Source organism: Dryobates pubescens, chromosome 12, assembly GCF_014839835.1.
Source record: "Dryobates pubescens isolate bDryPub1 chromosome 12, bDryPub1.pri, whole genome shotgun sequence".
In the NCBI taxonomy this organism is placed as follows: Eukaryota; Metazoa; Chordata; class Aves; order Piciformes; family Picidae; genus Dryobates; species Dryobates pubescens.
The window spans coordinates 8390668-8416553 of NC_071623.1; the positions used below are offsets into that span (position 1 = coordinate 8390668).

The 25886-nt window shown below is 42.5% G+C and overlaps 1 protein-coding gene across 3 annotated transcripts; it reads left to right on the plus strand.

Moving 5' to 3' along the window:
- The first annotated feature begins 1346 nt into the window (after positions 1 to 1346).
- On the plus strand, positions 1347 to 25070 carry ZFX (zinc finger protein X-linked). 3 transcript variants are annotated; one of them, XM_054166096.1, is made up of 8 exons: positions 1347 to 1459; positions 7312 to 7400; positions 7857 to 8423; positions 18149 to 18298; positions 18499 to 18642; positions 18750 to 18884; positions 21271 to 21411; positions 23776 to 25070. In XM_054166096.1, exons 2-8 carry the CDS (start codon positions 7340 to 7342, stop codon positions 24960 to 24962), a joined length of 2385 nt encoding a protein of 794 aa, XP_054022071.1. In that variant the 5' UTR covers positions 1347 to 1459; positions 7312 to 7339; the 3' UTR covers positions 24963 to 25070. The 3 variants fall into 3 exon arrangements, with proteins under 3 accessions (XP_054022071.1, XP_054022073.1, XP_054022072.1); XM_054166097.1 differs by lacking the exon at positions 1347 to 1459 and adding an exon at positions 3706 to 3806; XM_054166098.1 differs by lacking the exon at positions 18149 to 18298.
- Positions 25071 to 25886: the final 816 nt, after the last annotated feature.

Genomic DNA, 25886 nt, shown 5'->3' on the forward strand with positions numbered 1-25886 from the left:
ACAAGGGTAGCCCAAATTACTTTCTAAGCCTGTGTGTTAAGATAGAAAAGACTAGTGGATAAAATTAAAGCTGAGTCAAAGCTGAATCCAAGGGTTTGTTCACAAAACCCACCGTTCTTGGCCAGGTAAGTCACATTTGCATCATTTGGCAAGTGTGACAACAAATTCCCTTCCAGACTACTTATCTGGTAAGAACAACACACAAAGAAGCCTCCTGAAACCCTGACCCCACAATTATGCAAGAATTCCAACCAAATTGGATGTACTTTATCTCCATGAGGTTACTCATCATATGTCATTCCTGATGCCTTCAAAACTTCAGGATGTGCCTCTCGTGCACCAATAGCAAATATTTTCTTAAAAACAAACAACAAACCCAAGATTCAATTGTGAGACACTAACAACATGGATGAAAAACCACTGCTACAGTTTCAATGCCACATTATTTCGTCCACATAAAGCGACTCCCCCCTGCCCTGATACTGTTCTCGGGTGGCGCGGTGGGGACCAGGGACGGCGGCTGCCCTTTACATAAGAACGGACAGCCAGAGGGAGCGGCGTCCCGTCACGCGTGGAGGGGCGTCTTCCGTGTGGAAACCTGGGGCTCCGGCTGCGGCCGCCGCTTTAGCGTTTTTGTTACTCGCAGTAATTCCCACTGGTGGCCGCGCCCCGCACCGGGGTGACCCGAGGCCATGCAAGCCCCGGCCCAAGGCCCGCGTCCGCCCCAGCGCGGAGGTTCCTAGCTCTAAAAATCCACACCTACACCTGCCCCTGCCCCTGGCGCACAGAACCGGGTTAAACATGCCGGTGGGACTGTGGAGCCCGCCGGCCCGCACCCCCATACCAGCGCTGGACCGGGCCGCAGGCCTGGCGGCCGGCATCGCGGGATGGCGGCCGCGGAAGGCGGAGGGCGGGGGAGGCTCGCCCGGGCGGCGCCAGCATGGAGGGGCCGGGAAGGGAGGGGGTCCCCGGGGCAGCCGCTCCGCTTCGGGGGCGCACGCCGAGCCCCAAGCGGCGCTTCGCGGCCGAGCTGCGGCGGAGGCGGCGGCAGGAGGAGCTGCAGGGAGCCGGGCGCCGCCGCGCCTCGCGCCCCCCCCACCCTCACCCCTCCCTTGCCGCCGCCACCACCACCGCTACCCGCGCCGGCTCGCCTCGCCCGGCCGCGGCCCCCGATCCGCCTGGCGGCCCCGGCCCCGGCGGACGGCTGGCCCGCAACGGCGGGCAGGGGCGGCGGCGCGCTCCCTTCCGCCTTTTCCTGGGTCTCTCTCGGGCAGTGACGTGACGTGCTGACGGCGGGCCCGGCCCGGGGAGCTTGGCCGCTTCCACTCAGCTCCGAGCTCGGCCCCTCCCTCCCCTCCCGCCCGCCCGCCCCGCCGCAGCCGCCGCCGCCGCCGCGCTCGGCCCAGTCGCGCTGAGAGAGGCCGCGCCGAGGCGAGCGCCGCCGCCCGCCACCCGCACGGTAAGCAGACCCGGGGCTGGGCCCCGCCGCCTGGCCCGGCCCGGGCCTTCCCCTGCCCGCACCAGGCCGCAGCACAGGCCCCGAGGAGGCCGCAGCTAGGCCGCGCTAGGGCTCAGGCAAAAGAGCGGGCCGCAGGGCCCGGGCCGACAGATTTCGCATGCCCGACGCGGCCCTGGGCAGCGGGGACGGCGGCGTGAGGGGAGCGGAAGCAGAGAGGGGTGGTTGCGGGCGCGGGGGGAGGCGAGCGAGGTCGGTGCCAGGCCCCGGGCCCGGCCGAGGGGGGTTCGGAGAGTGTCTGGAGGAGGAGACAAAATGGCGGCGCGCGGGGGGGGGGAACCGAGGGCGCCGGGCGCCATCTTGAATTAATCGCTCGCCATTGCCCGTGCCTCCGCGCAGGCCGGGCCGGGCCGGAGGGGGGAGCCCCTGGCCCCGCTCATCGCAGCGCTGGGCCGCAGGCTCAGGAGAGGGAGAGCCCGTAGCTTCCCCACCCCCGCTTCTTCCCCCTCTCCCCCTCCTCTCCCTCTTCCCCGCCTCGGCGCCTGCGAGCCAGCGAGTCGCAGGGGACCTCGGCGTTTTCCGGCCCGTGGCGGCTTCCTGTGCGGCCGCGCCAGAGCTGCCAGCCGTGTTCCCTCCTGCTGCGGCGCTCGGCGCCAGCCCCGCGATCTCCTCGCTTCCCGCCCGGCAGAGAATTTAGGCAGTGCTGGGAGGTTCGCTCTTAGCCTCCTTGGCATAGCCACTCTGCAAGGAGCCGGATGCGGAGGTGCGGAGCCCCCCTAGCTCCCCTGGGGTCCTTCCCTTGGTGTTGGCTTCTCCCTCTTGGCTATGTTGTCTCCTGCAGAGACCTCCAGCTGAGTGGAAGGTACTTTCAAAGGGGCGCTAAGGACTGGCTATTCCTCTAATTTAGGTTTTGTTAAGAATTAGCTTAGGTGTTCTCTGACGTGCAACATCTTAATGAAACCCGGAGAAAACCCATTTATTTAACCAGTTTCTGCAAATACCCATTCCACTAAACCGCAGCAAAGAGGAAAAGATTTGAGATCTTTTTACAAAGTCGCAATGAAAGCAGCAGTTCTGATTCTTCTGCCAAAACTGAGGGAGATGAATCAAGAAATAAACAGCTAAATGATTACACTGTCGCAGCTGTAACATCGTTTTTATTCTTCTGTTTATTCACCTAGTAATAATGGGGGTTATTTCCAAGACAGGAACTAGACACTTTAGGAGTATAATTTTTTAACCTCTCATGTATGTGTGATGGAGAGTGTGTGTGTGCGTGTGTGCATCACATTCTCCGTAAGTGGGTCACATAGGGAGAGTTATGACACTGCAGCAGTTGTGTAGACCGAACCCATAGTCCTCAATAACCACAGCGAAGCTTCGGGTAGCTCGGGGCTCTAACCCAATTGGGACATGCAAGGCATGCTGCAATTTTTAATGTGATGTAGCAAGGCACGATGGCAACTTGGTTATGGTAGTACACGAAGGCATTTCAGTGTAGGTCGGGGCTTGGACGTGGAGTTTTTGCTGTTTATGCTTTGATTTTTTTTTTGCTGGGAAGCATCAGAGTTTTGCTGCCTGAGTATTTTGGTTTATGCTCTTACCACAAATAAACAGATGTGCCGTTCTTTCTTTAGGAGTAGGCAGAGGACTGTCTTTTTTATTCCTTTTACATAAGGCTGGCTTTTCTGAAGTTTCCTTTTTCATATTTTTACTTTTTTCCACCCCCATTTTCCTTTTTTGGTGAGACCAGAGAAACAGCTCTTTTAAGGATCTCTGTTGCTCTCTCTTTAAAACATGGTGGCTCATCTTTTTTGGAGTTGTTTCATCTTGATTACCTTGCTAGGCCTATTGAGTCAAGGATTTGTAATGTTGCTTCTCTTGTCTGATTGTACTCAAGATCAGAAAAAATATTTGGGGATCTTTATTTATAATAGCTTAATACATATTTTTTTTATTATTATTACATAGTTCTTTATCTGTTTTTCCACTGAAAATACTGATTTTCATAAAACCAAACCCAAGCAGCTAAAAATTAGTCTACAGGAACTAACTTTACAAACAGCATTGGGTGTTCTTCAGAGTTGGATTAATTCTAGAGCCATCTGAAGTTGGCACAGACTCAAACCAAGGTCATGTAGATGTTTAGTTCTTTTCTGAGGTATAAACCCCTGTTTTAGGTGCCTAGTTCTTTTCTTTCATAGCAGTGGTAGAAGTTAACAAAGATTTCAGTCAACACCATATAGATTTGAGCATTGAGAAGGACTGAGGGTGGGGACATGGATGGAGGTTCCCAAACCAAAACTGAAAATTGATTCTGTCTGCTTCAGTGCCAGAACCTGCTCCCGAGGTAAGTGTCAGCAGGACTATTTTGGAAGAACTCAGAGAAGGTTCTGCCTTCCTTGAAATCTTGCTGAGAAATGAACTCCTGAAATTGGTTCTTGGCCTTATGGTGCCACAGAGCTTAGGGTGCTTGCCAAGGAATTGGAAGGTGCTCAATGTGATGCTTGCAAGAAGCAGCTCTGGTATTTCTTGTGTTGCAGAGTGGTGCCTTTATTACAAAGCTGCCAGTTGGTACAGAACCACTTGGCATACCTTCCTTTGGCTGGATCTTGGGTTCCTGCTCAGGAGAAGAGCAAGCAGGAGAAAACACAGTGTTTTCTCATCTACTGGTTAGAATAGTCAAACCCTGAAAAGACTTTTTGGAAATTTTTAAGGATTCCCTACCCATGGACCAGATGCCTTGATGCTTTTTTGGACCGCAGATTCTGGTTTAGGTACATTTACCATTTTAGACAGTTCAGTAAAATCCTGTTTTAAATGCCTGCATCCTGTTCTGATCCTCCTTCCACAGCAAATTTCTGTGGAGGTGGGGTCTGTGTCCTAGAGGAGCACTTTCCAAGTCTTTAGGGTCTTGCACAGAGATAAGTATTTATGTACATGAATTTGTTGGCTGAATCTGGATGCAAAAACGTGTGGGAAACCTCATTAAGGAAGAAACTCATTCAGTGAGAGGTTCGGATATTTTTTCTTCTTTGGAATAGTTAACAAAGCGTAAATCTGTGATCTTTTAAAAACTCAGTCTTGAAAAATCAAATGCCCAGAAAGATTCTTCAGTTTGTGCAGAACCTGAGCCTTTGTTTTGCAGCATATTATGCCCCTGTAGGTGAAAAGCCCTTGTCAATACAGAAGAGGCCACATGGAGAATGCAGGCTCAGTCCACTGGGCTGTCAGCGCTGGTGGCAGTGACTTTATGAAACTGCACTCTCATGAGTACCAGAGAGACTCACTGGTTTTATCATCTGTTGCCTGGAATTTGGGCAACAGGGAGAGCTGCAGTGAAGTGATGGTGTCAGCAGACATTCTGAAAGCTGGGAAGTAAGAGAGGCAGCCACTGAGCCGCGTGGGTGAAGAGGACAGACAAAAGGATGATGAAGGAGAGCCTTACTCATAGAGACAGGATTTGAGGACGTTAGAGGAAAGGATAGGATAGAGAAAGTATATGCATGAATCATTAGATGTAAGAATTTGTGGTGGAGTGCTGGTCAGGTGGATGATGAAAGCAGGAAGTGGAGAAAACGAATGCCAGTTCTTCCAGTAGCTAGTGGTGAACTGACACTTCAAGCTGGTCAAGTCCTAACCAATGAGAGGCTGGTATGTATGATAATACAGTCCTCAAAAGCATAGGCAGAGCAGTGTCTTGGCTCTTCCCAGAGAGCTGGACAGCAAGTTCTGTCTTCTCATGTGTCTTGCCTAAGGAGAGGGAAGACTGACCCTTAACCCCCCCACCTCCTGACATGCTGATAGAATCTTTGCATAGCTGGTTTTGTGTGAGTGATGGGAGTGTGCTGTGGGTACAAGACAGAAAGACAAAATGAGCAGGTGAGGAGGTAATGAACATAGCATAAGTAGAGGCAAACGAGAAACTGGAGAAGAACCAACAGGAAGAAACACTGAAGCCAGCACAGAAAAGATGACATGATGAGTAGGAAAGACATTTGTAATAGACTGGCTAGATGTATTACTGATGGAAATAAACCACTTCGGGTAGGAATTACTCTTGTTAAATGACTGCATGAAACCTTGTTACTCAATTCTTGTTTCTGTGGCATGGCTGAAGTTGATTGTCATCAGTCAAGCTATGTATTGTGTCTGAAGCTGAGATGCTTTTCTGCCCTTGAGTCTGAAAAAGGCATGTGTGAAGAGCAGTTCCTGTTAATGGGTGCTTCTGACAGAAATGCTTGACAGTCAGAATAATTGTGAGGTCGTTTATGCCCAGCTGGACACCACAATTATTTGTTCGTGGAGCTGTCTTTAAAAACTGAGCATCACATGAATATATGACCCCTTGGAAAATTATTGGACTGCTGCTGCTTATCCTCCAGTTCAACTTCTGGCTAGAGTTCTCCATCAACTTGTGAAAATACTTTTTCCAATATATAAATTAGGTGGTTATCTGTGAAGAGTTGAGAAAACTTGAGCTAGAAAAATGGTCAAATCTAGGCTACAGGTTATGGTTGTAGGTTTGTGTTTTGGAGAACTTCTCATACAGACGTTTCCTCCATGAAGACTTAATTGGCACAATTTGTAAAGTTTGTGATTCTTATGGAAACTTTGAGAAGAATCTTAATGTTTTTTCTAGTCTTTTGAGAAAGTACCACAGGAATGGGAAGACTTCTGCCTGTCAGTGTGAAAAATATTTGGAGGAAGGAGTCACATCTTCCACCCCTACAGAAACATGCAGCAGAAACGTGTAGCAACATTCTGTTGCATCTTGCTGGTTCTGCTTAGGAAACTGGTTGGACTAAGTGCAAGGGAGTTGTACAAGTCTTTACTGGATCACGTTTTGCACAATGAGGATTGCCTGATCCTAATAGAAAGCATGTTTTCATGTGCAAGCAGTAAAATTTCAGATTTTAGTAAGTGCTTTAACTTCCTTCGTTAAGTAAGTGCTTTAACTTCGTTTGGCTATTTTGTTAAGAAGGTGTTGACATTCTGTTCAAAGAGATTTGATAGAATATGGCAGTTGGTAATTTTTGAGAACTGGTGATATTTTTTAATACAAAAGCAAGTATGTACTTTTAAGATTATTTATACATCTGGGGTTTGAAAATGTATGAAGATATGTTTTGAAAGCGCTTTACATTGATGATTACAATTCCTGAAGTGACAGAAGAGTAACTTCCTTCTGACAGGCCTAGTATGAAAACTGTACATTTCAGATTGTTATCTGTCTGCCTTTAATTTACCTTACTGAGCTTCAGTGACATCCTTACCTAGGACCACTGCATTTCTTAATTTATCATCTCCTGAGTTCCTTGAGTAACCTTATGCAGCCATGTTTTGAATTTATATGAGGTCCAGTTAATTCTCTTATTATCTGGGAAAGCAATGAAATGGGATAATGGCAAAGGATGGATAAGACAAAATATTGTCAAATTAAGCTGCAGGGTAACACTGAGGTGAAATAGGTGACCTGTATTCCCCACCATCCAAAAAAGACTTGAGTGTGAACGTGCCTAGGCCTTATCTTAATATTTTTTTCTTTGTAGGATTATGAGGCACTCATGTTTTCATATCCCTTTGTCAGGTGCTTCTGTATTTGTGGAGCTGTGAGCTTTGTGAGAAATGTACCTGGAGGGTTGGAGCTCGTGCTCCTCATATTCTGGCCCTGGGTGTTTTTGTATTCTAGAGTAGTATTTCTGGAATTCCAGAGGCACCCCTAGTGAACTCTGGTCCATCTAACAGTTGAGGTGTTACCTTTTAACTTGCTGCAAGTTCTGCTTTTCAGTGCACAGGCAGAGGCCACCTTCATAGCATAATGCAAGTTAACCTTTCTTCTTTGCCTTCTACAGACGCTGTGACTGATGCGAGTTAAAGGCCATGGATGAAGATGGGCTTGAATTGCAGCCACATGAGCCAAATGCATTTTTTGATCCAACAGGTCTGTCAGGAGATAATTTGTAGATGGAAGTGTTGACATTAGATGCAATTCAATGTTGTTAATTTTATCTTTGCTTAAAAGTGCTGTGCTGCGTCAGTGCTTTTGTATAGAGTAGTGGCTTTTGACTTTTGGTTGTTTGTGTTACTCAGAGCAATGTGAATGAGCTACTGTTCCATCAAGTAATAGTTGTTTGAGTATTGGAGGGGAGTATGAAAATTCATGGACTGTTCCAGGGGAGAAAATGTTCATCTTAATTACTTTATCACCTACTGAGGACTTGCTTTATCAGCTCCCCATATATATATATATGCCTATCTTAACTGCTCATAGGCTACCATGCCTCTCTTGCTAAATTGCAGCATAGTGTAAAATAAAAACAAAAGGTAATTTCAACTATTAGCCATCTAACCTGAGTTAGTTTTACAATTTAACTGCTGTTATAATTATGTTTTTCAGGAGCTGACGCAGCACATATGGATGGAGATCAGATTGTTGTGGAAGTACAGGAAACAGTATTTGTTTCAGATGTAGTCGACTCAGATATAACTGTGCATAATTTTGTTCCTGATGATCCAGATTCTGTAGTAATCCAAGATGTCATTGAGGATGTTGTTATCGAGGATGTTCAGTGCCCAGATATCATGGAGGAGCCAGACGTATCTGAAACCGTCATTATTCCTGAACAAGTGCTGGACACAGACGTAGCTGAAGAGGTTTCTTTGGCTCATTGCACTGTCCCAGATGATGTTTTAGCTTCTGACATAACAGCAGAAGCAATGTCTATACCAGAACATGTACTGACGAGTGAGTCAATGCATGTACCTGAAGTTGGACATGTAGAACATGTAGTTCATGATAATGTTGAAGAAGCAGATATTGTCACTGATACTCTGGGAACAGATGTTGTTTCTGAGGAAGTCTTGGTGGCAGACTGTGCATCAGAAGCGGTGATCGATGCCAATGGAATCCCTGTGGAACATCAAGATGAGAAGGGGAACTGTGAAGACTACCTGATGATTTCACGTAAGTGTCTGGGTAAAGCCATCAAAACTCTCAATGGTATGGGCCTGGGTGGTGCTTGAAATGTGAGAGAGGGCTTACAACAGTACCAAATGCAGAGTTCCTGCATTATTTAATGAAATGCAGATCTCACAAATGTACTCAGATGTGGGAGTGTTTTTTAGGAACATGTACCAGCTTAAAATTCTGGTGAAGCTTAGTAGAGATAAATACTGGCAAATGCATGGCTGGTTATAAATTATTTCTGTAGCATTTTATAGCATCTGAACAAACCAGTAAGAATTCCAGTGAACCAAATGCCAAATACTTAGTCAAAATAGAAAGAAAATAAATGGAGCATTGTTTGAAAACACATGTATGTGCAGGTTACTAAGATTACTGCCAAGATATTAAGAAACCAAATAAGAAAAAAGTATTTCATTGAAAAGTAAAAAACTCTGGTTTTTTGCAAGTCCAGATGACAGTTGTTATCCATCTTGGTTTTTTGTTAAGCCCTCACCCCTTTCACCCTGTTTGTGTCTAGATAACAAGCAACAATGTGGTTTTCTTTACTTTTAGGATATTTTCTTTGTTTGATTAAGCAAAGTACGGAGGTATGCTGCTAGTAAAAAGAGTAGCTATTGTTGATTGTAGCTGAGGATCAGCCATGAATATCTTAATCTTCCTTAGGAAAAGTGGCACAATCCATTTGAATTGTATTTTAAAAGACAGAGGGTGGAGAAAAAAGCATACGATCAACCCTTTTTCTACTCAGGATATCCATTTGTGTGAACTAAAGGTTACTCTTAAGTGTGTTACTTACGATGATTACTCAGTGCAGCACCTAGAAACATCAGAGTGTCACAGCTGAGCAGGGTGTCACACATAGAAAGACAAAAGGTTTGTTAGGCTGCTGTGTTTAATTGCCATTTTAGGGCCTGCACTTCAGATTTGTCTAGCATCAAATGACTCAATTGATGAGGCATACTTCATGCTCTGCTTTAGTTACCTTTTTCCTTTTCTTGTCTTCTTTTTTCTTCCTTTTTTTCTTTAACTTTGGACACTTTTTTTTTTTGAACGTGTAATAACATGTTTTATATTCTGTGCTTATGGATTTTAATGTTACTTCTCCTTTCCTAGGATCACTGCATTTCTTAATTTATCATCTCTTGAGTTCCATGAGTAACCTTTTGCAGCCATGTTTTGAGTTTATATGAGGTACAATTTATTATCTGGGAAAGCAATGCAATGGGATACTGGCAAAGCGTGGATAACACAAAATATTGTCAAATTAAGCTGCAGGACCAGGGATGCTGCTCTGTGAAATAGTTATTTACCTGAACTAGGAAATGCACTCTCTGCAGTACATTACAGATACAACTTCCTGATTCTGGATCCGAGTTAGATCAGATGAAAGCAGCTCAAATGTTTCTCTGCCTGCAGCACAGTTAGGGAACAAAGTGGATAACCCATCCACAGACAATTTTGACCTACTCTAGGTGCTCTTGCTCTGGCTGGGGCTTTGGACTAGATGATCTTTCAGGCTCCCTACCAGCCCCTAACATTCTGTGATTCTGTGAGGCATGACTGTGTAAAGACTTCAGTACCAGTCCTTACCTGTTTCTTCTTCCTGACTGTAGCTCTTTAAGATGCTGTTGCTCCTGTCTCTCTGTTCACTGTTCCCCTGCAGATTGTCATCCTGCAGCATGAGCAGCAAAGTGAGGTCTCTGGGGCTGCTGTCATAGGAACACTTTGCAAACTGTCTGTGTAGGTCCGTGGTTGGACTCGATGATCTTAAGGGTCTTTTCCCACCAAAGCAATTCTGTGATTCTGTAAATTCAAGTCCCATTCAACCATTACCAGCAGCTGAATGAGGACAGAATGTCTTGATAGATGCCATATTGCACAATCCCTAATATAATCACCCAGCTAGGAAGCCTTCTTAGATCAGTCATCTCCAGATGGTAACTGGAAGAAAACATAGGAATTTAATTGTTCAGATGTGCTAGGATAGTCTTCATTTATAGTCATGTATTTCTGCAGTTTCATGCTTTAATATTAAACACCTCTTGATAGTCTTGCAGTATGCTTTGTTAAGTTTCATAACCTGAGATAAGCCAGCATTTAAGACAATCATTATGCTACGAAACACGCATCCCTTCTACTTGTGTTTAAAATGTTAAGTATGTTCTACAGTTCATTTTAAAGGGAAGTTCCCTATTACCACCTACTGTGTTTAAAGCCTGCATAACAAGTTCTTCTGGTTGTGAAAGCAGAGCCTAGTGCTTTTCCATCAAGTAAAAACTAACTTGCCAAGTAGTCTTTTCATTGGATGGAAAACATTTGAATTAATTTCCCTTTCTTGTTTGTGTGTTTCGTTAGCAGTATATAAGTTTACTGGTCTGCTGACTGTCTCAGTTCTTCAGTTGAATTTAATAGCTTTTAAAAGCTAATAACATCAGTCTAGTTTGGGGTTTTGGAGCTTTTTTGTCATCCTACTCTGTGAATTCATGCTTGATTTTGGCAACTCCCCTGAAATGCTGGGGCAGATGCATAGATTCACAAGTTTATAAAATGTTTTGGTTGGGAGGATCCTTAAAGATCATCTAGTTACACCCCCCTGCCACGGGCAGGGACACCTTCCACTAGACCATGTTGCTCAAGGCCTCATCCAACTTAGCCTTGAACACTTCCAGGGAGGGGGCATCCACAACCTCCCTGGGCAACCTGTTCTAGTGTCTCACCACCCTCACTGGAAAGAATTTCCTCATCTAACCTGGCCTTGAGCACTTTCAGGGAGGGGGCATTCATGACTATTTAAAACAGTACAGTGCCTGTGGGTGTCATTCTGTGACTTTACTTCAGTAAACTCAGTATTTTAATATTTATTTTCCCATTTGAATTTGCTTTAGCTTCTCCAGTGATACAGCTTTGCTTTTTAAATTTCCAAGGTAATGTTTCCTGGCACAGCTTCTGTTATCACTTACATTTTGATGTACTCACCTTTTTTCTTGAATTCTTTGGGTTTGCCCACAAGCTTATTTTTGTTCGGTGCATGGTAGATTTGGGATACTTATGGCAGGGCAGAATCAGGTATTTATTCAACAAAGGGTGCAAACTGCTTCTAGTTAGTAGCTTGGAAATGATTAAAGGTGGTGAGGGACTTTTTAGGGTATCAGGGAGTGATAGGACTAGGGGGAATGGAACAAAAAAAGAAATGGGTATATTCAGACTGGATGTTAGGAAGAAGTTCTTCACCATGAGGGTGGTGAGACACTGGAACAGGTTGCCCAGGGAGGTGGTAGAAGCCTCATCCCTGGAGGTTTTTAAGGCCAGGCTGGATGTGACTGAGCAACCTGATCTAATGTGAGGTGTCCCTGGCCATGGCAGGGGGGTTGGAACTAGATGATCCTTCAGGTCCCTTCCAAACCTAACAATTCTATGATAAATTAGTTTTTCTTTCACATATGCCATAACAAGCCCGTTCAAGAGTCTAGTCAGGAAAGAATTATTTGTATTCTGGCTCACACTGGTACTGATTATTGGTAGCAAATTTAAAGGCCTAGAAAACTTTTTCTCTGTAAGTGAAACAGTAGTGGTGAGATGAGCATTAAAACAGTAACAGAACCCCCCTGCATTTATTAACCAAGGAATGCAGTGCCTTACACATGGCCATAAGATGGAAATTAAGATTTTTACATGTCTGATTTTACTCTGTTTGGCAAAGTGTGACACATTCTCTGGCATGAACTTGTTTCCATAAGAGAAAAAGGTGTACTGATATATTTAATTGCAGTAGGAGTTTTAAGGCACATAGGTGGTTTGACAAGGGGAGTCTGGAGAGGGGAGAGTAGCCTCACAAAGTTTATGCTGCAGTTTTAGGAAGTTAAATGATGTTTACAAATACAGAGACTGTTACCTCCAGCCACATCCTTACTTTGATCTGAGTTAGATGTGTCTTTTGTTTATTACATCTAAATGAACACTTTTCATTACAGGAGTCAGAACCCAGGGTACTGAGAGACAGCATAATGATTGCATCCTCTCATAGGTTTAGATGAAACTGACTTTTTCTCATCCGTTTTGGATGTTTCAGTTGATAACAATGGATTTGATCACCAAAGCCATAAAGTTTATGCTGTCATTAAGACCACACAGTAAACTTCTAGTCAAGAAAACAAAATGCTTGTTACTTACTTTTTTAGTATAAGTACCTCCCTCTTTTTTCCTTAGATGTTCTTAGAGGTGTTGGAAATCACATTTTTCTTTCTCTGAGGTAAAACTTGCTGCCATGCTTCTCCCTGACCACTGGAATGAGACCAACATCTGCAGCCAAGGCTGCTCAGGAGGTCACCATGAGAGATGACAGAGCTGAGAGTTCCCTTGATCTGAGTGATGCCTCTGTCTGAGAGCTTACTCCTGATTTATGTGCTGGGAAGAGTAGGACAAGAAGAGCAAGTGTTAGATAAAATGCTTGGAGCTTGGGAAGTTCTCCTCTGCTAGATTGCTGCCCTGAGGGGAGTTTCAGACTCATAGCATATACTGCTTCTCATATGTAATGGCAATGGCATTAAAATTAGAATAGAAGAGATTTCTATTTTCTTACAAGTTAGGAAACTTGCTGTGCCATTTAAGAAATAATTGGATGTAAAAATAACTTCTTCGGTGGGCTATGAATTTTCTGCTCTCACGTGCAAGTAAAATGTTTCTATCACAGATAACTGAACCAAGTCTGTCTGGGGAATAGAGCATGCTTTTAATCCATTTTAGAGAAAACAGAATAATGGCCTTTTTCATCATAAATGATTACATGTGGTTGTTTGTTTTGTAAGCAGGCAATTATCCCCTGATACACATTTTTATTTTTGGAACTAGGAGAATCATTTGGGAGCATAAAGGCTGACAAAATAGATTATTCTCTTCTAATTGCTCTACAGACAGATTTTAAGATCTGCTAGACTGGTGTAGAGACAGACTTCTTAGAATGTTTGTGAGGGTTGTTTTAGTATGTTATTTCATAGATTCATAGAATGGTTTAGGTTGGAAGGGACCTTAAAGATCATCTAGTTCCAACCCCCCTGCCATGACAGGGACACCTTTCACTAGATCAGGTCACTTAAGGCCTCATCCAGCCTGGCCATGAACACCTCCAGGGCCGGGGACATTCATGACCTCCTTGGGCAGCCTGTTCCAGTGTCTCACCATTCTCACTGGGAAGAATTTCTTTCTCATCTCCAGTCTAAAACTGTCCTCTTTAAGCTTCAATCCATTCCCTCTTGTCCTATCACTACAAGCCCTTGTAAAAAGTCCCTTCCCAGCTTTCTTGCAGGCCCTCTTCAGGTACTGGAAAGCTGCTCTAAAACTTCTCTAGGCTCAACAACCCCATCTCTCTCAGCCTGTGCCCACCAGGGAGGTTCTCTAACTCTCTGGTAACTTTGTGGCCTACTCTGGACCCACTCCTGCAGCTTTCATGTCCTTCTTATGCTGGGGGCACCAGAACTGGACGCAGTACTTCAGGTGGGGTCTCAAGAGAGCAGAGGGGCAGAATTTAGCAATGGAACATTTGTTAGTGCTTTACAGTCTTTTTGTTTGCCTCAGTGATGCCATATGAAGGAGAAATGGTAGGAAAGAATGAATGTAAAAGCTTACAGAAACCTTTAGGAAAAAATGACAGTTACAAATATTGGCATTTTTTAAATAGATGTAAAAGATTGTGAGGCTACAAAGTCTGTACCTGGGGATCCAGTGAATATTGGATATAAAACTGCACACCCTAACTTCTTGGGGAAAGCATATGTGTCACAATTGAAGTACAGCTGTAGCTTTCAAGCTAACACAGTATACAGGATCCTGGGCTAGCATTTATGCTCCTGTATGGGGAAACTGGCCTCAGCTGGGTTTTAAATACTGTTTTTATTATCAGTGCACAGGAGCTTGTTTCTGTCCCCAGAATGTCAATGGACATTTTAATGGCAGGGTAAAGATAGAGGAGATAATTATTGGATGGACATTTTAGTTCATAGTATTTTTTTTTTAAATTAGATGTAATATTTTCTAGGAGACAAATGCTGTCCCTATGATAGAACACATATTATTAAACAGTCTGCTGTTAATGTTGCCTGCAGCTTTTATTTCTTTGCTTTACTCCTTATTTCTTTCATCCATTGGTGGTTGTTTTTTCATGATTTCCTTGCAGTGTAAATGTTAACTAGGCAGGATTTAACTATACCACATCTTTCGTGTTGTGTGACACCTTTCTCATCTGCTTGCGCTCTTAATAAAAATTCAAACATTATTTTTACATGGGAACTACTACTTTATGATGCTATGACAGTGTCAGAATAGTGACTGAACTTCTCTCTAGCATGTGACTTGGGATTAATTTCATAGAACCACAGAATGGTCTGGGTTGGAAGGGACCTCCAAAGGTCGTCTAGTCCAACCTCTGCAGTCAGCAGGAGCATCCTCAACTAGATCAGGTTGCTCAGGGCCCTGTCAAGCTTCATCTTGAGTATCTCCAAGGATGGGGCATCAAATACCTCCCTAGACAACCTGTTCCATTGTTCCACTACCCTCGCCCTAAGGAAGTAGTTCCTAACATCCACTCTAAATACGCTCTTCTCTAGTTTGAATCCCTTGCCTCTTGTCGTATCACTCCAGGCCTTTGTAAACAGTCTTTCTTCATCCTTCTTGTAGGCCCCTTTCAGGTACTGGAAGGTTGTTCTATGGTCTTCCCAGAGCCTTCCCTTCTCGAGGCTGAACAACCCCATCTCCCTCAGCCTGTCCTCACAGCAGAGGTGTTCCAACCCCCTGATCATTTTCATGCTCAGCATCTCTACTTGAAAGGAAGTGGTCTCTAACAAGCGTAACTAACTCTTTTAAGTACTTTTAGAGGTGTGGTTTGGGAGGTGTGCGTGTTGTAATTTGCAAGAGGAACAACGTAGGAGATGTCACACATGGCCTTGATGGGCTGTGAATTCAAATGAAAAATTCAAACATCATCAGAGTTCCAACTTGAAACATTGATCAGCCAAGTGTTTATGAATATCATTTTCTCTGATTGTGAGACTGAAATATGTTGAGAATGCAGAAACATAGGGAAAGTGTTAAATAGAAATCAAATTTCATTAATGCAGCCAGACCATGAATCAGTACAGATAAATGCTTATATACCATAGGACAAACTACCATGGAGATAGTACTTTGTGTGATAATCCTTTTCTTTCACCTTGTTTGTTTCCTCTTCTAACTTTTATCTTGTTCTCTACCTTTTTCTTTCCATCTTACCCTTCTTCTGTTTGCTACTATACTGCAATTGCTTTTACTTTTCAAGATCTTCAGGGACCTTAGATTTTCAAGTATTACCACCTGTCAAGAGTGATTTCTTTTTTTTTCCCTTTTGGATGAGAAAAGTTAGCCTGATATTCCTACACATCAATTTCCTTGTAGTTTAATTGTGCTGTTAAAAAATATTTAAAGCAGTTGTGACATTTTAAAAACACCGTTGAACACAGAGGCAAATCAGGGATAAACAAACACTAAATTGTTTAATGATTTACCTTTTTTTAATCACATTGTTTAAAAGATGACTTTGAACCTTGGATATTTCAAAGAGTAAATGGAGCATGATTTTAAGATCCCCAGTTTTTCTGTTGTGAATGTTATCAGTGGATACTTCTATACGTGAATGGAAGTAAAAAACTCTGTTTCAGTTAATAGAAACCAGCCTGTTTCACGTGGTGCTTGTAGCTTTGTTTTCTCTCTGATTACTTTTGTCATAATTCTCCTTCCTTGACTACATTCCAGCGTCAGTGAACTTGGTAGCAGACTTCCCTTTTGGCTTCAGTGGTGTAAAATCAGTCTAAGCTAATTGGAATGCTTTCCAAGTACACATGTGTGACACTGGAAAGAGTCAACTTAAAGGAGAACAACTGCATAATCTAGTGTAGGACATGAGTTCCAATGGCTTTTGGTGTTTCATGCATATACCAAAGAACTTATGAAAGTCTGCTCAGTAACTGAAAATCCTTGCTGTGGAGCTACATTGTTAACATGACTCACAAGAACATCCTAAAGTTTTTCACTGTGGAGTTTCAGCTACAAGATGTTAGGCTGGCCTATGATTTTTTTTTTTTTTAGGGTGGCCACTGAGTATTTAATGGTTTGGGTTTTTTCTCTGCTGCTGTTTTGGTGAGGAGCTAGGCTAACTGATTTTAATGCTTCATCATTTAATGTTACTTTTTCTTTTTTTTTTTTTGGTGTGTGAATAATGATTCCTGATTGAGAAACTGCACTTCAATACAGTTGTGTTTGATGCATGAGACAGAACCCGTGCTGGTTTATCTAATTTAAAAGCTAATTCATTGGCTTCTTGGCAGGAAAATAATAGTAATAATGTTTTGAGCTCTTTTTTATTAATTTTTAAAGATCTTAAAGTAAATGGAAGAGTTGCAGTTACTGAGCTGTTGCAGTTACTAAGCTGTGATTTAGTTATGAGGGCAGTTTAATGGATGCCAGTAAAATAAGCCTACTTTATTATTTTGTATGTGCTAGGCACGGTGGTTAAAAATTCCTACAGCATTTATGAGACAGTTCTTACATTTCCATTAGTAGAATTTTTGTGTTGTCTTGTCATGAATTGAAGCTATGCATGGCTCTGAGGGAGCTGTGGCAGCCTCCAAAAGTGATTTTATGAAAAAAACAAAAGCAAGCCACAAATCAAAAGTATGTTGTCATATTAAGATTTCTTAAATGATCTCAAGGTTCAAGAAACTTCTGAGGCTTCCAAAATTGGAACACTCACTGCTGGTCTTGAGATGCTGGATTGCATTTTTGTGAATGCATATTTAGTTGTTTTCTTTTGTTGCAAAGTCATGCTTGGTAAGGTAAGATGGGGTGGTGTGTGTACATGTGCCTGTGTAGAGTACATTTTAAAAATCAGAAATGTGTTCTTTATAAAGCTGGCTGTTGGCCATCTTTATGTGGGAGGCCTAGGCAAGTTATGGTAATTCAGACTGAAGTGTGGTGTTGGTGAGAGCGAAATCTGAGACGGTAGGAGACTCTGTAGGGCTACAGGCTTGAAATCCAGTCCAAATCCCCTTCAGTGAGGGCACCATGAATCCAATAGAATGGATTCACCAGTGCTGTAGCATTTTGGACACTCTGCTCGAACCCTCAAGTGTTGAGTGGATGAGAAGAGCAGATGGTTTCCTTCCTCATTTAGGTTTCTTCTCTAGTCTGCTGAAGAAGCATCATTTACACCACTTTGCAAGGAACCAGGTCTGACTGGCAGCAGCAGTACTGCTTGTATTAGAGACAGAGTTGAACAACAGATGATGCTTCTTAAAAAAACCCAGTTAATAGCCTTATTAATTGTGAAGGAGAAAGCAGTTAAAACTGAGACTAAGTGAAACTATGCCACGAAGTACTAATGTGCAGTTTCTTCCTGTCATCATCTTGGTGCAGATGACTATTTCCCTATTAGCAGGGCCTGGTGTGGTGCTCATGCTTCTAGTCATAGCACTGCAGCACTCTTGCCCTTCCCCCTCAAACAGGAGACACGACTTGAGTTTATTTTTTCTGGTTTATTGTCGTTGTTTGCAAGGATATGAAAAAAAAATTATGGATAGGATCTTTATCACAGCTTTTTAACTTTAAACTGCTTCCAAATTTGAGTAATAAACTAATGCAGTCTTTCATATATGTCTGTCTGTATATGACTGGATAATTGTAATAACTTGTTTTTGTAGTGGATGATGCTGGTAAGATAGAACATGAAGGTTCTGCTGAAATGACCATGGAAGCAGAGTCAGAAAGTGGCTCTTGTAAAGTGGATGGCATTTGTCCAGAAGTCATCAAGGTCTATATATTCAAAGCAGATCCTGGAGAAGATGATTTAGGTAAAATATGCTCATTTTAGAATACTCCAACCCGACATTTGAAATTTTGCATAATTAGAGGCTGTAGCTTCTCTCAAAGTCATCTGTAAAGAGCTGTAGGTCTAATGTTAACGAGTGACAGACTTTCAATTTGCTGCAGTTTAGCACAGAATTTGGAACCAAATGCATTAAAAACCCCTTGCTCTCTTCTTCCTAATCAGGGGGCACAGTAGACATTGTGGAGAGTGAGCCAGAGAATGACCACTCCGTTGGATTGCTTGATCAAAACAGCAGTATTCGTATTCCAAGGGAGAAAATGGTTTACATGACTGTAAATGATTCTCAGCACGAAGACGAAGACTTAAGTAAGTAGGTGGCTTTCGTTTGGGAGCAGGGATCTTCACTTTCAGTAGTGCAGTGTTTCTATTTATATTCTTTTTCCTTGATTTTTTTGTTCTTTTTTTTCTCTTAGATGTTGCAGAAATAGCTGATGAGGTTTATATGGAAGTGATTGTAGGAGAGGAGGATGCAGCAGTAGCCCATGAACAGCAAATTGATGACAACGAAATTAAAACTTTCATGCCTATAGCTTGGGCAGCAGCTTATGGTAGGTAATGCTCAAAAGAATTCTAACTGATGACACTGCCTGTAGCAAGATGTTGCAGATTGTGTTTTTCAGGTTGTGCTTTTCTGTTTGTTTTTAAAGTTGTTAATGTATGAATTGTTTCTTGCCATAATGTGCCCTAAAAAGAGAAGAGAGAAATTGTAAGGCAGGCTCCTTCTTACTCCTATTTTAACTGACATTTTCCTTCACATTTTCATGATGTAGAAGGGGAAGTACAGGAGCTTTCAGCTGAAAAATTGCATCTCAAGTACATCTGTCCTTCACAGTTTTAGGACACAGTAAGAGCTGGCTTGGGAATAGAATTGAATATTTTTATTTGGGGATGGGGGGAAGGGAAGCAGATGGGAACATACAAGATTCAGTTAACAGTAAAAAGCGACACTAACCTCTAGCTTGATTTAAGTGGTTTCTGGAAAGAACATATGATTATGTGATTTCACTAACAGAAGTAATCAATTGATTAACAAAAAAGAAGCCAGATGGAGACATCTTAAAATTCCAGCAGAACCCTGAGAATATTTCCAGCATGCAGAACCATTTTTCACAATGGTTGGTATCTGAGCACCAACTGGTACTCAAATTGATTTCCAAAACTTATATAAGCTGGTAGATAAAATCTCATCTTAGAATTGTTTCCATAGTGCCCTTTCTCATTCTAAGTGAAGCAGAAGAATTAGTGGAGGACAAAACCTAGGTTATATATCTGCCTGATGGGAATTGTGATGGTGCCAGAAGATAAATGGCAGGGAAGTGCTGAGAATGCGATGGAGGCTGGAATCAACGGATGTAAGTCAAGGGAGGGCAAGATTTTGGGGAGTGGTGTGTGCTAAAAAGTGTTTAGGAGATGGACAGCAGGGCACCCAGAACCTTACCAGTTTCAGAGGAAAGAACAGAAGTCAGGTTGAGTGGGAATTAAAAATGAAATTAAGTGAACTTGACTCAACAGATGCAGACCAAATATTCAGTGCTTTTGGAGAAGGAGGAGAAAACTGAACAGAATGTATTAAAATCAGAGAGATGGAATTGAAAGAGTTTTAGAATGTGGGAAACAGTGGAGTGAATTCATTGTCAGTAAACAGCCTCTGCAGGCAATATAAGAAGCTGTCAGGTAGGAATGATATAATGAAGCATGAAGGCACAAAAATGGCAGATGTTTGTTATCTGCACTTCTTGGAAGTCTTCTCCACTTGAGGAGTGTTTAAGAACTGATAACAGTGTCTTGAAACGTTAAACTTGTTTAGTTGCTTTATTGGAGCAAAGCCCAGTCCCACTGTACTTTATATTCCAGAAAGTTTTCACATTACTCTTGTATTAGAAAATGTTTGGAGCCTGTTCAGTGTTATACTCCAGAAAGGACTCTTCATGCAAACTACTTTCTACATGTAAGATGTCAGCTGGGTTTTAACTTTGAGTGTTTGTCACTTGCCACGTTTGCTGTGCAACACTTGAGCAGGTATATGGATCAGAGTCTTCAGGTCAGGCACATGCCTGTTCCTGGTTCTGAATTCTCAGCATTCTGCAAAGGGAACAGCTATTGAATTTCTTGCACATTCTTCCACTTCAGTATTCTTGTCTTATTTCTGTGCTTTACTTGCACTAGGAACTGTTACCTTAAAATGCTTAACCACAAAATCTGTCATTAAAATTGATTTATGCCCATAAATCACCAATCTTAAGCTGATCGCCAATCAATACTTTCCCAAACACAAAGATATATTTATTTGTACTTTTCATCTTTGTTTTACATACAGCGATAACCATTTGTGTATTGAACTTAATGCCCTGTGAGGCAAAACCTGTTTCCTCCTTCATATTACACAGTACTGAGCATGCTCTTTGTTGCAGTAGGAAGAATCTGTAAGTGTCAAAACATCAGATGTGTAAATAGTGAGTAGTGTACTTCGTGTGCAAGTTCTGGACTGTTCAGAATGATTCTGTCATCACAGTTCTGAAACTTGGTGTGTGAGAAGCTTCAGTCAGGTGAATTCAGATGTCCAGAGCGAATGGGAGTTCACACATGAATGTATTTCTGGGCATGCTGTTGTTAACTGATGTTAAGCATGTTGTGCATAATTAGCAATTGAAAAAAATACAAACCTCACTGCATCTAAAAGGAGAACTCTTAGTGAAACAGAAATGAATTAATTCCTGTGAATGTGTGCTGTAAAATGAGGTTAACAAAGCTGCCAGGTTCATAATAATTCCTAAGTTCCATACAGAGAAGTTTTGCAGCTCATCCTGTACATTATTATGGTTTGATTAATTGTCCACCTAATAGTTTATCATTTCTTTTATTGTCATGGTGGAGTTTGTTGCTGAAACAATCTGTAGTGTGATGACGGTAGGTAATTTCTTACCATCTTTTTAGGTAACAATAACGATGGCATTGAAAGTCGGAACGGCACTGCAAGTGCTCTTTTGCACATAGATGAGTCAGCTGGACTTGGGAGACTGGCTAAGCAAAAACCAAAGAAAAAAAGGAGACCTGAGTCTAGGCAGTATCAAACAGGTGAGTATCTGGTGGCTGGCTGTGCTCATTCCTCCAGGCACTTACCCAGAAACAGATGTGCTTTGCTGCTAGCATGGGCAGTGCCTTGTACAAAAGCAGTGATGATGTGGGGGATGATTTTGGTGACAGTGCTTCTACATCACACATGAAAATTCAGAAATGCCTTTTATTTTAATAAATGTAAATAGACATTGTAGTAAATAGACATTGTTGTAAATTACATAAAAATGCCAATTGTATTTTAAAGTTTGGACTGGGGGGGGGGGGGGTGTAGGGAAACTGTCTCTGACACAGGAAAGAAATTAGTACCGTAGCAAAAAGTTAGAAACTTACATACTTAACCTGCCACACCAATTTTAATGTTGAAGGTAATTTTTTAAAAGGGGATGTTAGATAAACAGTGTTCTGTAACAGTGCTTTTTAAAAATCCTTTTTTATGGTCTTTATAGGAAATATGTAGAAAGTTCTGTCTAATGAGCATAAGTAACTGGAAGAGCTGAACACAACCTACATTACATTTGCTACTATAACTTCTGTACCCTTTTCTGTTTCAATTGTGAAATAAGTTGCCTTGATGTTCAGGCCAGTATTCTTACTTGCATCTGTAAGAAGTGATGAGCTGTTCTGGCATTATTTTGTTTCTGCTGTTAACTGTGTTGAGATCTGAAAGATTTATTTGGTCTGATAAAGTTGAAAAAGTGCACAACTGTTTTTCTTCAGTCTTGCCTTAAATGATAGTAAAAGTCTCTCTCCAAGTTGCGACTGAACTGTAGGAATTCTGTTTTGTCTAGCACTGAATTGGTAAATCAGGCAAATTTTAATCTTAAAAAGTTGACTTCTATTTCCAGCTGCCTAGTCAGTTCTTTTTCTAAAGCAGTTTTGGAAAAGAGAGCTTTTTAGCATGCCTAGACAAAGTCAGGGTAAACAAATGGGGCTGCTGGAGGAGTGCAAACAAGTTTCAAAGCCTTGAGGTGTTTGTATGTGGAATGAGTTCTCATTGATTCCCGCTTGGTACCTCTTCAGATTGTGACTGTGACAGATGGCACAAGAAGGAGGTGTTAGTTTGGGGACATGTGAATTGTAGTCAGTGGTAGGTGGTTAAACTTCCAGATGAAGATCATGTGCTGTGCTTTCTGTGTAATGCAGAGTTTAACATGTGGGTGGCTGTTCTCTGCACTAGTGTCAGTTTTCTGTGTGTATTTAATCTATGAACTCTGTCAGAGATCTCCAAAGTAGGAACTATTTGAGGTGAAGAACAGCTGGATGACTCTTTGGTTCTCTCTGTCAAAAAGCAGTATTCCCTTTCTCCTGGTAATAAAAACAAATGGAAGTAGCTATTCATAGTCATAGAATGCTTTGGGTTGGAAGGGACCGCCAAAGGTCATCTAGTCCAACCCCTCTGCAGTCAGCAGGGACAGCTCCACTAGATCAGGTTGCCCAGAGCCTTGTTGAGCCAGACCTTTAATAGCTCCAGGGATGGGGCCTCAACTACTTCCCTGGGCAACCTGTTCCAGCACCCTCATGGTAAAGAACTTGTTCCTAACATCCAATCTAAATCTATTCTAATTTCAAACCCCACCTCATCCTATTACTGCAGGCCTTTGTAAACAGTCCATCTGCAGCCTTCTTTTAGGCCCCTTTCAGGTACTGGGAGGCTGCTATGACATCTCCCCAGAGCCTTCTCTTCTCCAGGCTAAACAACCCCAGCTCCCTCAGCCTGTCTTTGTAGCAGAGGTGTTCCAGCTCCCTGATCATTTTCATGGTCCTCCTATGGAGCTGCTCCATCCAGTCCATGTCATTCCTGTATTGAAGGCTCTAGAAGAGGACCCAGGTGAGATCTTAGCAGAACAGATCAAAGTGGCAGAATCGCCTCTCTCAATCTGATGGTCACACTTCTTTTGATGTAGCCTAGGATGCCATTGGCCTTCGGGGCTGCAAGTTCCCTCAATTCCTTCTACCGAAGTCAGTAACAAGCTTTTTTTCTTAGCTAGTAAAGTACACGTTTCTGATCTGTAACAGCTCAGTTTACTTTTAAGGTTGAAATCCAACATTCATTGAAGTGTAATATTGTTGTGTAATAATGTGTAATACTCTCAAGCTGCAGCAGGGGAGGTTTAGGCTGGATCTTAGGAAGAAGCTCTTCACAGAAGGAGTGATTGGCCATTGGAATGGGCTGCCTAGGGAGGTGGTGGAGTCACCATCACTGGAAGTGTTTAAAAAGAGACTGGATGAGGCACTTAGTGCAGTGGTTTAGTTGATTAGATGGTGTTGGGTGATAGGTTGGACTCGATGACCTTGAAGGTCTCGTACAACCTGGTTAATTCTGTATGCTGATGAAGGGTGTTTTGTGTTGTTGTTTTTCAGCAATAATCATTGGCCCTGATGGTCATCCATTGACAGTCTACCCCTGCATGATTTGTGGAAAGAAATTTAAGTCTAGAGGTTTCTTGAAAAGGCATATGAAAAACCACCCGGAGCACCTTCTTACCAAGAAGAAATACAGATGCACAGACTGTGATTACACTACGAATAAAAAAATCAGTTTACACAACCACTTGGAGAGTCATAAGCTGACCAACAAAACAGAAAAGCTTATCGAGTGCGACGAGTGCGGGAAAAGCTTCTCTCACGCAGGGACTTTATTTACTCACAAGATGGTGCACAGGGACAAAGGAGTGAACAAAATGCACAAGTGCAAATTCTGCGATTACGAGACGGCGGAACAAGGATTGCTGAGTCATCACCTCTTAGCCGTCCACAGCAAGAACTTTCCTCACATTTGTGTGGAGTGCGGCAAAGGCTTCCGCCACCCGTCGGAGCTGAAGAAGCACATGCGGATCCACACCGGCGAGAAGCCCTACCAGTGCCAGTACTGCGAGTACCGATCCGCCGACTCTTCCAACTTGAAAACCCACGTAAAGACTAAACACAGTAAGGAGACCCCTTTAAAGTGTGACATTTGTTTCCAGACTTTTTCAGATACCAAAGAGTTACAGCAGCATACGCTCATGCATCAAGAAAGCAAAACGCATCAGTGTTTGCATTGTGACCACAAGAGCTCGAACTCGAGCGACCTGAAACGACACATCATTTCGGTCCACACGAAAGACTATCCTCACAAGTGTGACATGTGTGACAAAGGCTTTCACCGGCCCTCCGAACTGAAAAAACACGTGGCGGCTCACAAGGGGAAAAAATTGCACCAGTGCAGACATTGTGACTTTAAGATCGCCGATCCCTTCATTCTGAGCCGCCACATACTCTCGGTTCACACAAAGGATCTTCCCTTCAGGTGCAAGAGGTGTAGAAAGGGCTTTAGGCAGCAGAACGAGCTGAAAAAACACATGAAAACACACAGTGGCAGGAAAGTTTATCAATGTGAGTACTGTGAGTATAGCACTACAGACGCCTCGGGCTTCAAACGGCACGTCATTTCCATTCACACAAAAGACTACCCTCACCGGTGTGAGTACTGCAAGAAAGGGTTCCGAAGGCCTTCAGAGAAGAACCAGCACATTATGCGGCATCACAAAGATGTTGGGCTGCCTTAAAAGTCTCTTTCACAAACAAGGCTTAACAGGCTGGAATTTAGAAAGGAATTTTGCCTTTCAGGCAGTTAGCTTATTTTAAAGCCAATCACCCAGGATCACACAAACAACAAAAAAGGCGAAACAACAACAAACAAAACAAACCACCCAACAAACATACTGTGCATTTGATTTGTTGCTGTATAAAAAAATAGGATTATCTGCTTCTAGTTGACTTTTATACCTTTTGTTCCATAGCGTGTTCTGAATTCTATTCAGTTTGTTTAATAAATGAAGAAAGGAAAAAAAAAATATATTAAAAAAAAAAAAAACCACAAACAAAAAAGATGGCAACAATAAAAGTTGCATTTAATAAAAGTAAACCCTGTCTCTTACTGAATTTTTCAACCCTTAATAGTTTATTTAAAGTAATATTTATCTCAGCTGACCTCGTTGATAACTCACCGTGTCCATGTTAATGCAGTTTTGTCGTGAATTTAAAACAAGCCAAACCAAACCCCACCCTATTAAATTTCTCGTGGTAAAATTATCAGAGGTGTGTGTAAAAAAGGGGAGTTGTGATGTTAAAGAAGTCGCTGGGGCCCACCTGGTTGTCTCGTTTTGACTCTTACAGACTTTGTGGCAGGCTAACTATTTTCCACGCAAGGAGTTGCTCATCTTTATTGCAGAGAATTCTGCGTTGTTAGTTCAGGTTTTATAGAGAACAACAACAGCAAAACCACAAAAAGCTGGTTTGGGGCATTTGTTAACTTTCTTTGCCTGGTTTAAATGTATGCTCAAAATACCACATTTATTGTTCTGTGCTTCTTTGTCTTTGAAAAGGTTTTGTGTGTTACAAAGGAATTGGGGTTGGGTTTTTGTTTGGGGGTTTTTGTTTTGGTTTTTTTTTTTCCCCCAATTTACTACTGTCTTAATGTTAGAAACATG

Excerpts from the sequence above, each read along its gene's own strand:
- ZFX (XM_054166096.1), top strand. The coding sequence starts at position 7,340 with ATGGATGAAGATGGGCTTGAATTGCAGCCACATGAGCCAAATGCATTT. Across the intron at positions 7,401-7,856 it reads TGCATTTTTTGATCCAACAG|GAGCTGACGCAGCACATATG; the intron begins GTCTGTCAGGAG and ends TATGTTTTTCAG. Across the intron at positions 18,643-18,749 it reads GCACGAAGACGAAGACTTAA|ATGTTGCAGAAATAGCTGAT; the intron begins GTAAGTAGGTGG and ends TTTTTCTCTTAG.